Below are 16,495 nucleotides of genomic sequence, written 5' to 3' on the forward strand. Positions count from 1 at the left end.
CGTTTTAGAGAAAAAAATTTTGCTTTTTAAAATAGTCAGCCTTAATCCAAACAGATTCCAAAAAGACGAAAATAGCCCCAAAAGTTCTTTTGTTGTTTTCCATATACCAAAAAAATCGCGGACATAACTCCCAACGATTTTTTTCTTAATTTTAAAATTATTTCTTTTCATAATTTTGAAATGTATAATTATGAAAATGTTTATAAATTTTAGAGTAGTAGTAAGAATGTAAGCGTAATAATACATTTGAGAAGGCCTAAGTGCCAACTAATGCCGAAGTATGCACAAAATCCTCCTGATTTCATAAAATTATTTAAAAAAGAAATTACATCAGCAGCAGTTAGGAGAAGTTTTACCATACCACGGTATTCGACGAAGACATTTTGTATATATATTAATTATTTAAATTTTTGCATATAGACATGTAAATATAATTTTTTTCGCTTTTCAAAGTAGTCAAGCTTAATCACATAGTCGTTGTTTTAATATCGTATTAAAACAATTTGGGAAAAATGGCGATGAAGTAAGGCAGTGAAGACTATAGTTTCGGATCTCGCCAAAGATCCTCCCTTGTTTTTTCTTAATTCGGAGTCGTAAGAAAAAATTATTTTTTTTTTAATCGAGCGATTTTTAAAGTATTTGCTTATTTTGACAACAATTTTGTATTTTCTTTAATTGTGAAAATATATTCGCCTGCGGAGCTTTTCGTTTTTCAAAAATATTTGAATATTTTTACAAACATTTTTTATCCTCTAAAATAATGAACATATTTTTGTAAAAAATCGCGCGAGTTTTTTTTTTCACAAATATGTTCGACTGCGGCGCTTTTTTACAAAGTTTTTTAATATTTTTACAAAAACTTTTTATCTTCTTAAAATTGTAAAATTATTTGTATAAAAAATCTCGTGATTCTTTAAAAAAATTTTTCTCCTGCGGCGCTTTTCGTTTCTTTGAAACTATTTAAATCTCCGTTGGGAGTTATAGCACGGCACCGGAAAAAGAAATATATTTCACATTTATTTCTTCCTTTACACCCCAAATTTGAGTGAGTAAATATTTTGGGGTGTAAATGCATAGTTTGGGGCCTAATTGTATTTTCGGTGTTTGGGGTGATTATGCATTTCGCGAATGTACCCCAATTTAGAGTTGGGCAATCTCGTTCCTTTTGCGGTTCGATCTTTTCCGTTCCGTTCCGTAAAAGGAACTAGGTCGTTCAGTTAGTTCCATAGTTCATTTTAGTACCAACCTTTATATGCATACCCACACTCATACTCGTTCACTCAGTTCGTGCTTCTTCTTCATCAAAACAAAAAAATAAATAAATAAAATAAATTGTTTTTGGCTTTGTTCATGGTAGAAAACAAATATTTAAAACAAATTTACAGTCGTTTTGCTAATTAAAAATATTTCAATTGCTGTTTTTAATTCGGCAAAGATCAGTTTAGTAACAAACGAAAAACGAAATGATACTATGAGATTTCTTATTCACTAATAAAAGACAGGGAGAGAGGCTGACAACTGATCTTAAATGAACTGATGGAACTAACTGAAAGAGAAGAGCAAAAAGAATGGGAGAAAAAGGAACAAGTTGAACCGCATAGTCGGACCTAGTACCGGTCGTTCCTTTTGAGGAGTAGTTCCTTTGAACTAGTTCGTTCCGGAACGACACAACTCTACCCCAATTTCAAAAGTTCATTTTGGCCCCAATGAAATGTTGGGGCGAAATTGCAAAGTTTTTTTTCGTAGTTTGGGGCCTTTGTATAGGCGCCATTTTTTAATTTAAAAAAAAACTTCTTGTTGGATTGGGGTCAATAAGTCATAACCCTAATATACATATATGTATAATACATCTACCCATTTAATTTTTAGTCATATAAATAAAGGGTCAATGATTTCGAATTTTGATATTAATTAGTATTCTTTTGATTCATTTTATTATACCCGCAGCATTTATGCTAACGAGGGTATATACACTTTCATACGGGCAAAATGTGCCTCATCGAAATAATGGTTTTAGACCCCAAGTATGTTTGGACGAAATGTGTTTTAGACAATTTGGAGTCGATTGAGCAATGTCCGTCCGTCTGTCTGGCTGGCTGGAGCGCACGATAACTCTCGAATGGATTAACCGATTCGGTCCAAAATTTGGCTTCCGTAATATTTTGCCCAAACTTAGTTTAAGTTCGAAGATTGGCTATATCGGTCCACTCCTTCCGGTACCTCACCCACAAAAGTTCGAAAATGTTCGAAAAATTTGTGCGCACGATAACTCTAGAAGGAAGTAACCGATTTAATCCATACTTTGCACATCGTGCAATTTCTACTAGACTTAGATGAGGTTCCAATATGGACTCAATCGATCCACTCCTTCGGGTACCTCCCACACAAAATTTCGGATAAGTGCAGTTTAGGACCTGCTCTCGAATCGTTTTGATTTTTATTGCAACAACTTGTATTCACTGCCCCCCATACGACGGTACAAGTTTCATCAAGGGCAACTCCATACTTCCTGAGAAAATAGCTTAAAAGTTGGAAGGAGACCAACACCAAACCCCCCCCCCCCCCCCCCCCCCCCGCATACAATCATTGTGGCGAACCATATTGTGGACTGATAAAAATATATTTGAACATAATTTGTCTCAAAATACAGTTTTTGGTAAGTTTGAGTAAAAAAACCACCAAAAAATTGGGTATCTTTGTGAAATAAATGTCCTTGTGATGCTACTTCCATGCCAAAATGCTGCCAGGCATTGGAATAGTCTAATCCACCGTTTAAAATACTGCGAAATTTAATTTTTATCGTTAATGCTGTGGACTATAATGAATATTCTGACACTTTGAACGATCTTTTATAACAACATGGCGGTAAACTGATCGAAGTGTTATGTATTTATTTGTATTTATTTGTAAGACTGCATTTTGTGGAGCACGTTTGAAGCGTATTTTGGGTCCAAACTTAAAGATATTTCCTTCAAATATCACATTTTTAAGAGAGAAAATCATCGAAAATGTTGTTTAATGATAAATCTTTTGAATATCTCTATATCCTTAAATATAGATCCGTAAATGAGTCCATAATGGTTCATATGTGTGTGAAATATATTAATTTTACCGTAACTAATAATAATCAAAAATATAAATAAGACATTTTTATACCCTCAGCCTTTAGGCTAAAAAGGGTATATCACCAATATTTTTGAAAATTTAACATAGCTGAAGCCAAGGTTTACCCTTTTAGAACACGCGACTCGTGATTGTATATTGTACAAATTAAATACTTTTGGATAAAATGAAATGTTTTTGGACGTGGCAAAAAATATTGGCTTTAAAAGATAATTTGCGTCGAAGCTGTGGCTATATTTATGTTAAAAAATTGGTGAAAATGTGTTGAAGCCACCATGTCTTTTTTTGTTATCTCTCGATTTGTGAGTAAACCACACTTCCCTCGAGTTTCATGTCAAAGTAAAAGCAGAAGCGAACTAAATAAGGATCATCTCACTAATGTGTTACTTTTCAAAATTTCGTCTGCTTCTACCATTAAATGATGCTGACATTTTGAAGCCAGATTTACAGTGTTTTTTGAAATTTTCTTCTAATTTCATTCCGCAAACAGGTTTTTCAAAAAATCGTATATAGGATTGAAGAACTCGCGATTCTGAGTTATTTGATACGAATATTGTGAATGTAGTCTGCACAGCTTCATAGAAATCTGCATACAAATGCGAAAATTTTGTGCGAACAATTTTCTAAAAATCATATTTTTCGGGCCTAATTTTTACAATTGTCACTCGATTTACTCGTACTTGATTGCACATTTTAGTTTTTCACGTTCCGGGTCTTATAAATCATTCCCCGTAAAAATCCATCTTCTAAAACGCGAGTTACAAGAAATTCCAAAGTAGAAAAAGCATATAAAATTATTTTTGGAAATATCGCGTATTTTATCGCGTTATCTTCGGTTCGTTTCCACTGCAATGAAACATCTAGTACAGCATCTTCGTTTTAGCGGAAACAGAGATTTGAAAACTTCACTGATAAGGGAGCTACATTCATTTTATCCCAAAAAATAGTGTGTGATGCTACATCCACGGTTCTTGATTGATCGCCTTGAATTAGATATATATCGATATAGATTTTCATGGTGAACACTGAAATCGGATGCGGACAAAAATTGTATGCAGTTGGCGCAAATTAGCGATATTTAATAGGTTTTTTAATGCTAGGATGCAGCCGATGCTACATCTTAGCCTCCAATGTAAATTTCGAAAAATATATTTAAATTAAAAGATATTATCTTGCTGTACATGAAAATCACATGCGGACAAATTGATTTTGATAATTACGCGACTTACACGTATTTTAAAATGCATATATATTAAAATGGTTTATTTGACCTCTGTTTCCATTTTATATGCTTTGAGATATATCCTCATCAACCCAATTACCTTCCCTAATAGGAAAGCCTTAATATGAATGTCAATAAAGCAAAATCCGTCTATTTTATTGGGAGATTTAAGCAAAATGAAGGAAGTATTCCTATAGATTTTTCCAATATTTTCTACTACATAATGCATGTAAAAAAATATTTTTTCAAACAAAAAATAATTTTTTTTTACCAAAATATGTGCTTATTTTGGCTGTAACATCGAAACTAAAACACCAATCTGTATGATTGTAGTCTCATTTGATTCCCCGTGAAGTTTTGATCCACAACAAATTTTTATGTAATTTTATGACCACTAAATGGCCTTAATTTTGAAAAAAAAGTTTACTTATATTCAATAATTTATCAATTTTATGTACATACCGCGAGTTCTGTGTAACATTTTGCAGGTATTATGCAATCTACTCGCTGAAGTCACTTCGAGAGAACTTTTTTGTAACAATTGTGCTCATTAAAATAATTAGCGTTTTTATAATATTTTCTTTTTTAAAAGCCGAAATAAAACCGCCATAACTTTTGTCCGCAACAACCAAAAATTGGCTCGCGACCAGATTCGTACTGGGAATTTTTTTCTTAACCTACATATCAACAATCGTTGATGTAGCGCGAAAAAAATGTATCAATTTTTTTGGAAATGGAATATGAAATAATTGACAATATTCGTGATATACACTTTGATACGACGAAAATGTGCCTCATCGAAATAATGGTTTTAGACCCCAAGTATGTTTGGGCCAAATATGTTTCAGACAATTTGGAGTCGATCTAGCCATGTCCGTCCGTCTGTCCTGCTGGCTGGAGCGCACGATAACTCTCGAACGGATTAACCGATTCGGTCTTCGTAATATTTTGCCCAAACTTAGTTTAAGTTCGAAGATGAGCTACATCGGTCCACCCCTTCCGGTATCTCCACCACAAAAGTTCGAAAATGTTCGGCAAGTTTGTGCCCTCGATAACTCTTGAAGGGAGTGACCGATTTGGTCCATACTTTGTATAGTGTAAACTTTCTACCAGAGTAATATGAGGTTCCAATATGGTCTCAATAGGTCCACTTCTTCGGGTACCTCCCACACAAAATTTCGGAAAAATTCAGTTTAGGGCCATCTCTCGAATCGCTTTGATTTTTGTTTTAGCAACTTGAATTCACTGACCTCCATACAACGGTACAAGTTTCATCAAGGGCAAGTCCAGACTTCCCTATGACACCGTGTAAGGTGGTTGGAGCGCACGATAACGAACGGATCTGCCGATTCGGTCCAAAATATGGTCTTAGTAATATTTTGTCCAAACATAGTTTAAGTTTGAAGATAAGCCATATCGGTCCACTCCTTCAGGTAACTCCCCCACAAAAGTTCAAAAATGTTCGGACAAATTGTTCGTACGGTAACACTTGAAGGGAGTGACATTCTAATATATCTACCAGATATAGATCAGGTTCAAATATGGACTATATTTGTCCACTCTATCCAGTACCTCCCATACAAAATTTCGGATAAGTTCACTTTAAGACCTGATATCGAATCACTTTGATTTTTGTTGAAGCAACTTGCATTCGCTGCCTCATTTACGATGTTAAAAGTTTTTTTAGGGGCAAGTCCATACTTCTTGAGCAAAAAGACCGAAGAGGGTAAAAACCCCCTGTTGCACCATATGTTGCGGCTGGAGATCCACTTCCATAACGGTCAATGTCGATCCATTCCTTTTAGTATCTCCTCCGAAAAACTTTTGATCTTTAATCCTAATCAACATTTTTATCGGTTCAAACGCCCAAAATTTTTAAAACCCCCTAAATATATATGTTTTTGGAAAAAATTGTTTCAATATACACATGCTGAGTGTATATCTCTGTCGACAAAGCCGACTGATACTTTTTTACTTGTTTAAATGAAGGATTCAATTCTTCGAAAAATTGCTTAACCATTGAAAAAGGAGCTCCGGATACAATAATTGCTCTGGCAAGTTTCTCTTGAAGGCTATGTTTGGATTCATCGCATATTTTGAGGCTCGAGTTTGATGGTGGAAGGGAAGTTGATGCGCTTGAAACATCACTGTAGTGGTTCGAATTTTGCAATTGGGTGTTCTGTTCACTTGGAATCATTTCACTTACTTCACTTCTTAACGTAATTGGGCACTTGACGCAGTTGACCAAATGTTTTGCCATTTTATTAACATTTGGGAATTTGTAAACCGTGTTGCAGTATCTGCAAAGAACTGCCTTTGAGTTGCTTGGATTTGTTGCAAAATGCTTCCATATTCATTCATTTTTAGGTATTCCCATCTTAAAAATGATTAAATTTTATTTTTCCATTTTTAACTGTCTTCACATTTTAACGCATACCATATCCACAGATTAATCAGATAGATTAGTGTATTTTATACAGGTACAATACTCTTTTAGCGGTTCTAACTTTTATTTGAAATACTTTTTTACACGATTGACAAATAAAAATTTTCAATTTTGTTTTTTTTTTTAATTATTTGAAAAGGTATTTACCAGGTATTTACCCAAGTTTTGGGTAAATACCGGATAGAATCCCATCTATAGTTATACGCTAGGGGGTATAAATATAATAATTTCACCTTATTTTAGAAGTATTTTCAATGATGTGCTTCATCATCGATCGACTTTTTTGCACAGCACAATCCCAAGAATCAGAATCGCGAAGCGCCCATTAAGATTTTATTCCTTCCATACAAATAACCCCACCCTAATATATATGTTTGGTACAGAATATGTTTGGGACATATGCTACAAATTTATTTTTTTTTTCTCCGTGTATTCATGGCTGCCAGATTTGACGATTTATCGTCATTTTGGCGATTTTTTGGTCAAAAATTGATGAATGACGGTTATTTTGCTAATTAAGTCATAATTAATTTTGTACAACACGATTTTCTAAAAACTGCTCAAATATTCTTAGTTGATTTTAATAATTAATTAAATATATTTATGTGTATACACAAAGGAATTGTTAACAAAAAAGGATTCAAATAAAACAAGCGAAATATTCAGAGCCTGCAAAAATCAATTATTTTTGAATTTTTGGAAAATTTATGAAGGAAAATTGATAAAAATTTCAATAATAGTAGACTCTTGGGTGACGTAGGGGATGGAAGATACCAAGCAACGGTTTTAACATGGCAAAGCCCAGGATTTATCTTGGCCCCTCTTTCATCCTAAGTGGACACTGACCTCCCCGTGGTGTCACCTGGGGAACTGCCTTTAACACCCGTTAAAGGTAGTGAGCTAACATGTGCCGCGCGTTCACCCATAAGAACGTTAAAAACTTGGGTTTGGGCGTCGGGTTAGTAACCCTCCCCTAGAAAACACAGCCTACTATGAAAAGAAAAACAAATCCCTCTAAAGTTGACGAACCCCGCAAACGTTTTAAGGACCATGATCTGCGAATCTGCACCTGGAAAGTTCACACTCTCTATAGAGAAGGTGCAGTCTTCGCATTGGCAGACGTACTTGAAAAGTACAAGGCCGATATTGCTGCCATACAGGAAATACGATGGATTGGGAAAGGCGTCGCAACAACACCTAAAGGTGACGCACTGTATTAAAGCTGCCATGACGTAAAGCATGAATTTGGTTGTGGATTCGTAGTTAGTCGGATACTAAAACATCTGGTATCCAGCTTCACTCCAGTGAATGAAAGACTTGCTGCAATTCGGATAAAAGCTAAATTCTTCAACATCAGCTTTATTTGCGCTCATGCTCCCACTGAAGAAAAGGACGAACAGACCAAAGATATATTTTACGAGCGCTTAGAAGAAACATATGACCGTTGTCCTGCCCATGACATTAAAATCATTCTAGGCGATTTTAATGCCAAAATTGGAAAGGAGAATATCTTTGGCCCAATAGTCGGGAAATTTAGTCTCCACAGCGAAACATCTGACAATGGTATGAGGCTGATAGACTTTGCAGCTGCAAAAAACATGGTAGTTAGCAGTACCAGATTTAATCATCTCGATATTCATAAGGGCACCTGGCTGTCTCCAGATCAAAGAACAAGTAATCAAATTGATCATGTTGTGATAGATAGAAAACATTGATTCGGACCACTACCTTGTTGCAGCAAAGGTACGCACCCGCTTAAACATAGCAAACAAAGTACGAACAGACACAACACGAAAGTTAGACATCGGTAACCTGCAATCATAACAGATAGCCACAGCATATTCCACTCAACTAGCCCAATTGCTTAATCAAAGCACTCCTCATCCCGATAACATATCAGCGCAATGGCAAAGCATTGCCCACTCCATGCAAACAGCCGCAAAATCCATACTTGGATACCAGAGACCTCCACCAAGGAATCCATGGTATGATCACAAGTGTCGTGCTGCCACCGAAGAGAAAAATGCGGCATATAGGGCTACTTTACAATCCGTAGTAACGCGTAGCGCACGAGAGAGATATAGGGAGAAAAGGAGAGAGGAGAAACGTCTTTTCCGCAAGAAAAAGAGAGAGATGGAAAAGCGGGAGTGTGAAAAAATCGAGATGTACAGGAGCCAGAATGAAGTCCGAAAATTCTACCAAAGAGTCAAGCATCAAACTGATGGCTTTGGTACAGGCACATCCTACTGTAGAGACCAGCAAGGTTATTTGGTAACTGATACAGATGGTGTACTTAGGATATGGAAAGAACATTTTTCAAATCTGTTGGTACACAATAGCAGCGAAGACGACGAAGATACAACAGTCCCAATCCCAGAAGATGGTATTGAATGTATACCGCCCAGCCAAGATGAGGTAAAAACAGCAATAAATCGGCTGAAGAATAATAAGGCAGCAGGGGCCGATGGCTTACCAGCCGAGCTGTTCAAAACCGGAGGCGACACGCTGATAAGGTGTATTAATCAGCTAGTTAGCACCATCTGGCAGGAAGAACGAGTACCCGACGATTGGAACCTGAGTATCCTGTGCCCCGTCCACAAGAAGGGAGATAAGACTGTATGCTCTAACTATAGGGGAATAAGTCTACTCCCTATTGTCTACAAGATCGTGTCAGGGATATTTTGCGAACGACTAAAGCCTATGGTCAACGAGATAATTGGACCATACCAATGCGGCTTTAGACCTGGCAAGTCCACCATTGACCAGATATTTACCCTGCGGCAAATCCTGGAGAAGACCCAAGAGATGCAGATTGACACCTACCACCTTTTTGTCGATTATAAAGCAGCCTTCGACAGCCCGCTGAGTTCCAAGGTATTCCAAGCCATGTCTGAATTTGGTATCCCCGCAAAGCTCATCCGGCTCTGTAAAATGACTTTAACTGACACGAGGTCCTCAGTTAAAATAGGAAAGAACCTCTCCGAAGAGTTTGGTACCAAAAGAGGTTTCAGACAAGGAGACAGCCTTTCGTGTGACCTCTTCAACATCCTGCTGGAAAAGGTTATACGAGAGGCAAACGTCAAAAGAAGTGGCACAATCTACACCGATAGTCACATGTTACTTGCTTATGCTGATGATATAGACATCATGGGCCGATCAGTAAAAGAAGTAACTGATACCTTTATAAAGGTCGAAGGAGAATCTGCTAAGGTGGGTCTGGCGGTAAACGGTGAGAAGACCAAGTTGATGGTGTCGACGCGCAATGCGTCCATTGATATCGGACCAACTGTTGAAGTTGGTTCCTATAATTTTGAGGTAGTAAAAGACTTCGTATACCTCGGCACCTCCGTAAACACAACAAACGACATCAGTTGTGAAATAAAAATAAGAATTGTATTGGCCAACAGATGCTACTTTGGTTTAAGTAAGCAGTTTAAAAACAAAGCCACATCTCGTCAAACAAAAAAAACGCTCTAAAAAAACACTGATACTACCCGTGCTGATGTATGGCTCCGAAGCCTGGGTACTTGCGCAAGCAGACATGGCAGTGCTTGGTGTGTTTAAGAGAAAAATTCTTCGAAAGATCTGCGGACCAATCTGCGTTGACGGTGAATATCGACGTCGCATGAACCACGAGCTGTATCTGCTCTACAACGACATTAATATAGTTAAACGTATCGAGATGCAGCGATTGCGTTGGCTAGGCCATATCATAAGAATGAGCGATGATGACCCCGCTAAAAAGGTGTATAAACACGGACCGCTTGGCGGTGCACGCAGAATTGGCAGGCCAAGGAATAGATGGCGCAAATAGAAAGGCGCGGTATTCCAGAGTGCAAAGCAACAAATAGAGAGGAATGGAGATCTCTTCTTAGTTCGGCCTATAGAACAAATGTTCTGTAATGGGCCAGCTAAGTAAGTAAGTAGACTCTTGCAAGTTCTGGAACAGAGCAATTAACTGAAAGTTTTAAAATTGTAATAAATTTGATTGTGAAAGCAATTTTATTAGTTTTTCGAAATCTTTAAAGAATTTTCACATTTCGTAAACATGGAGGAAAAACAAAAAATGGATTCAAAATTTCGTGAACTACGATTTTTGGATATTACGGAAATGTTTGAAAATAATGAAAGGGATTTATTTCGCTTATGGAATGCAATATTCAGTTTGAAACGTGGTGATGTCTCATATGTATTTCCTATAAGAACAAAATTTGTAAAAAAAACGCCAAAAATAGCCCTTACAAAACCGCTAACTAACCCTTTATTTTAAGAAGGACATGAAGCGCGAATTTAGTGGTTATTTTAGACCACTAAAATAAGTAGTTAAATAAGCAGTCACGACTTTAAGCGACTAATTTTTTAACTACTTATTTCAATGGTCAAACAATAACTACTTATTTGGCGCGACAGGCCCTAGTTAATATAAAGGGTTTGTAAGGGATATTTTTGCTGGGAGGTAATGATAGATATTACCTCAGTCGTCAGCAAATGTTGAATGTGTTCTCAGCCAAATAAATCTTAAAAAAATAAAATATCAAAATTCTCTTCATAATGATTCAATGGAGGGTATACTTTATACCAAAGATGATTTAAAACTTAACAAAACATATTGTTATGACATATTTATTAAGCCCGATCTCTTAAAAATGATACACTAAAATATTTATTTACAAAATAAATAATAACAAAATGTTTATTCGCATCTTTATGTATAAAATAAATAGTTTCAATTTACTGATTGAAGTAAAAACATGTTAAAAACTTGAATATCAATTTTATGTTTCTTTTAATAAGAAATATCAGTTTCGACTGTCAGTTTTGCTCAAATAATCGGTTGCTTGGCAGTGTGGCCGTTCATTTTTCTCAGTCATCAGGCAACCACAAAATATTTTATGGTTGCTGGCTGGACGGTTGGACAGTTATCGATAATTCCGAAAAATCGACAGTCAAAACTGATCGTGTGTACACCGCTTTAAGGTGCTTCGAACCGATTTAATTATGTAGTTGGGCGTAAGCATTGTTTTTGTAAATGTTCTACAAACCATAGTGTTGGGTTTCAAACCTGAAAACGTTGTTTGCTAGTCTGGTGCATTATTTACTTGTCCAATACGTCAATCGCTCCAATAAGTATTTTTATAATTCTTAAATTATCTTTAACTTACATTACTTGGTAATACATTAAAATACATGTGTTCATATATCTAAAAAGAGAAAGTTAATCTACTGTGTCATGTTCTTTTGAACTGACTGGACTGAAATCTGTCGAAGTACAACTGAAATGAAAAAGGTTTTTTTTTGTTGTAATAACAAATAATTTGATATAAAATTTCGAAAGACTTACCATTTAGTGAATTCTTTAAAAACATTACGCTTTAAAACAAATAATATAAAAATGAAAATACCTTGGGAGGCATTACATAAATCCGTTGCCACAAATAAATACTCAGCTACAGCGAAATTTCTAAGCGCAAATGACAATATGTCAAAGCTCCAAGAGATCCCCATCACAATGAAAAGACGTAAAATAATAAGACAGCTGAAAGATATTTAAAAGAAAATTAATGTTAATCTGTCCATTTGTAACAGCCAAGGAACGGAACGGAACGCATTTCAATTGGATACTAGATAACGCCATAAAACGCAATTATGAAAAATTCGGTCAGGTTAAAAAAGGTTTTGAGATTTGCAAGTATTTGAAAAAAATAACTTGTGAATACATTAGTATAGATCTCCTGCTAGTTTCCAAAATCGATTTGAGTTTAGAAATTTTTAATTTTTTTTTTTCTGAAATTTATATAAATTTGAACAATGCATTGTCCTTCGTAGTATCCAAAATAACAGCTGCTCCTAAAAATACTTACTATTCTTGAAAAAATTTCCGATTTTTAGACATACTGGCTACATTAGTTTGGATCCGATAGATGTGAACTGATAAGCAGACAAATGTCAACATATTAGCCAACATTATTATCAAGTTTGGCAAGTAGAAGTAGATGGCGGAAGACCACATAGTAGCTGCAATTTTCATATAAAAACGAAAGTAGAATTAAAATTTTTTCATAGGAGATATTTGTTTAAGGAAATTTCTCGGGTAACGCTATATTGTAGGAACACTAATAAAATTTCTCCAAAATCAAAATTCCTTACAGGTTCATGACTAGCAATATATATTGAATTTTGTAGTGACTTTGTTTTGAAACATTAAATAGACGTTACCGAAAAAATTACCAACAATCTTTGGTATGTTCCCGAACTGCAAGAATCTACACATTTTTACTATTTTTTTTTAGATAACATAAAGGAAAAATTGTTATCGGATTAAAAATGTTAGATTCTTGCAGGTTCTGGAACAGAGCACTTATCTTTAGAATAGACATGTTCACATTAGGGTTATGACTTTTTTACAACCTCGTACTCATGTATCATATTTTTTATGAGTTTTTACATAAGATTAAATAAAATCTTAGTTATAATATGATTCGATAAAAAAACCCTCTGCACAGAATGATTTTAAAATCTTTATTTATCAGCATTTTGAAAATTTTTTGAAGTCACTGTAAGCAGATATATAACCGGAATTAAGGAATTTTTTACCAATTAGCAACATTTTACAATCATGTTGGCTGTAATTTGGCAAAGAAATTCTGTTGATAGAAAAAATATATATAATTGTTCCACAAACATCCCTGAAGGGACAGGGGAGACTTCTCTCATATCAATGAGTGCACCCCGATTCATATTAGCTCAATGATGTGGGACCTACTGTTTATCGCCGAGTCCGAACGGCGTGTCTTAAGACACCACTTTGTAGAGAAGTTTTACATGGCTGAAATACTCAGGAAATGTCGCCAACATTACTGAGGGGTATTTTGCCACGGCTGAAAAATGTTTGATGTTGCCTGGCCGGGGAATCGAACCCACGACCTTCAGCGTGCAAGGCGGGCGTGCATACCATTGCACCACGGTGGCGCCCAATATATGATATAAAAAATATTCGAGCCAAATTTTGGCAGTTTACAACAACATTTGGGTAAATACTCGAAAACAAGTGTTGAGTGGGGACTACCTCCAAACGTGGACACATTTTTGCAAGGATATTTTAGACACGCTATGAACTCCCTGTGCCAAATTTCAGCCAATTTTCAATACCAGATGTTCTCTTGATATAAGTAAGATTTGAGCTAAATTTCGTCAGCCTACGTCAAATGGTTCGGCTGTTAAAGAGTTTTTACCCTAGATTTGCGTAAATACTCGAAATCAGGGTACCCTTATATGGCGGCTATTAGAAAACGTGGACCTATGTTGACACATTTTTGCAAGGACAAACTAAGAACTCCCTGTGTCAAATTTCAGCCGATATGATTGTAAAATATGGTTAATAGGTAAAAAAATACCTTAAATCGAGAGGTACGGTTATATGGGGGTTATATCAAAACATGGACCCAGAGACCCCATTTTCAATTCCAGATGTTCTCTTGATATAAGTAAGGGTTGAGCCGAATGTCGTCAGACTACGTCAAGTGTTTCGGCAGTTAAAGAGTTTTTACCCAAGGTTTGGGTAAATACTCAAAATCGGGGTACCCTTATATGGGGGCTATTAGAAAACGTGAACCTATGTTGACAAATTTTTGCAAGGACATTTTCTACATATTGAGAACTCACTGTGTCAAATTTCAGCCAATATGATTGTAAAATATGGTTAATAGGTAAAAAATGCCTTAAATCGAGAGGTACGGTTATATGGGGGCTATATCAAAATATGGACCCAGAGACGCGATTTTCAATTCCAGATGTTCTCTTGATATAAGTAAGATTTGAGCCAAATTTCGTCAGCCTACGTCAAGTGGTTCGGCAGTTAAAAAGTTTTTACCCAAGGTTTGGGTAAATACTCTGGTATTTACCCACTTGTTTAAACTATTGTAAAACAAGTAAGAACAGACTATAGTCGGACGGGGCCGACCATGTGATACCCTATACCACTATCCCTGTGCACTGGCTTTCCGGGCTAGCTGTTATAAGATGTGCATTAGAAATTTTACCAATTTTCACACAAAAGTTTTGATCAATTTAACCCGCTAAATATTATCCGATCATACCGTTGACTTGCACGCTACTTCTTCATCTCAAACCAAAACTACGTTTAAAATTTCGCGCCGATCGGACTATTATTGCGACCTACAGAGCGGCTACAAAATCGAGCAAAAATTTTGTTTTTGGTCCATTTCATCCCTTTAACATTTCACGATCATCGCCAAAAACTAATCAGTTCTATTCTGGTCCAAACCCGACCTCCATACTAAATTTCGTGACAATCGGTCCATAATTGCGGCCTCTAGCTTGATTACAATTTTTAATGGACGGACAGACGGACGGACGGACGGACACACATCGCTAAATCGCTTTATCTCGTCGAGATATGAAGTTTGGTATACCACATGAGGGGTCTACGACGAATATTTCGCGGCGTTACATGAATTTTTGGGAAAACAAACTTATTATACCCTTTTCCACATTGTGGTATAGGGTATAACTATCCATTTTGCAACGATTTCACAACCTAAACCCGAAAATAGGGTGAAAGATGTTGTATTGGCGATTCAATATAGTGAATACCCTAATAAATACCCACAAATGGGTATTTATTTACCCGGTATTTACCGACCATGTGGGTATTTACCGGGTAAATACCCGGTAAATACCATCTCTACATACTACGTAAGATCGAAGAAACCATAACCATTGTTCCCCAAATTAATTTTCAAAACCGATATATTTGTAATTTTTGCAAACATTTTTTAAATAGGGGATAAGGGAGCGTTCCCCGCCCCACCGAAATTCAACAAAAAAAATTTAGCTTATTTTACCCGGGGGCCATCCCTGTACAATCTCTGACAATTTAATAAAAATCTGTTCAGTAGTTTTGTAGATGTAACATATATACTATATATACATACACTTAAAAAAATGATTGAAATCAGCCTAGCCGTTCTCAGCTGATGCAAATACCAACGAACACCGTTTGATTTTTTGTTTTGCCTTATTAAGGCGAAGGTCATTTTTAGAGTAATATTTGAATTAATTCTTTTCCGAGAGGTACATTGAAAAAATTTGATTTTGTTTATAAGGATATATCGTTTTTATACCCTCCACCATAGATAGTATGTTTTTCTGTTTGTAACGCATTGAAATATACATTTCCGACCCTATAAAGTATATAGCCATGTCCGGCGTCCACAATAAATAAGCTAGAGCGCTGTATGTTTGCACCCGAGTGTCTTTTCTCCATAGGCAGGTCAAGTTCGAAGATGAGCTATATCGGTCCACGTTTTGGTATAGCCCCCATATAATGGTACCTCCCGATTTTCGGCATTTTGGGGATTTTAGCTAAATTTTTTGACCGAACTACCTGTAATTTGACGTTGGGGTTTCCAAGTGGTCAAAAAAATAGTTCACTAAACATTTTAAAAATAGGCCCAGGGTCTAGAATAGCCCCCATATAACGGTACATTCCTATTTTCGGTACTTTGAGGATTTTCCAACATTTTTTACCAAAGTACCGGTAATTTAATATTTAATGTTTACAGTGGTCACAAGGGCACAGAAGGAAGGGTCGGCCAAAGACCACTTGGAGAAGAAGCCTGATGAAGGAAGTGGAGAGCAGCGGCAGTAGCTGGAATGAAATTAAACGTATTGCGAATGATAGA

General features: G+C 36.1%; 2 protein-coding genes across 4 annotated transcripts in view; both read right to left on the reverse strand.

Moving 5' to 3' along the window:
• The window catches only part of LOC141403880 (G-protein coupled receptor Mth2-like), a 536,210-nt gene that overhangs the window by 96,201 nt on the left and 423,514 nt on the right, over window positions 1-16,495 (reverse strand). The window lies entirely within an intron of this gene.
• Window positions 11,454-16,495, reverse strand: part of LOC141400621 (G-protein coupled receptor Mth2-like) — a 30,109-nt gene continuing 25,067 nt past the window's right edge. Inside the window, exons 5-7 of the mRNA XM_073979914.1 lie at window positions 12,653-12,806; window positions 12,133-12,327; window positions 11,454-12,064 (exon numbers count right to left, since the gene is read on the reverse strand). Coding sequence (XP_073836015.1) covers window positions 12,007-12,064; window positions 12,133-12,327; window positions 12,653-12,806 — 407 coding nt within the window. The 3' untranslated portion in view covers window positions 11,454-12,006. The remainder of the gene's footprint in view (window positions 12,065-12,132; window positions 12,328-12,652; window positions 12,807-16,495) is intronic.

Source organism: Musca autumnalis, unplaced genomic scaffold (genome assembly GCF_047663935.1).
Source record: "Musca autumnalis isolate F117 unplaced genomic scaffold, ASM4766393v1 scaffold_4, whole genome shotgun sequence".
In the NCBI taxonomy this organism is placed as follows: domain Eukaryota; kingdom Metazoa; phylum Arthropoda; class Insecta; order Diptera; family Muscidae; genus Musca; species Musca autumnalis.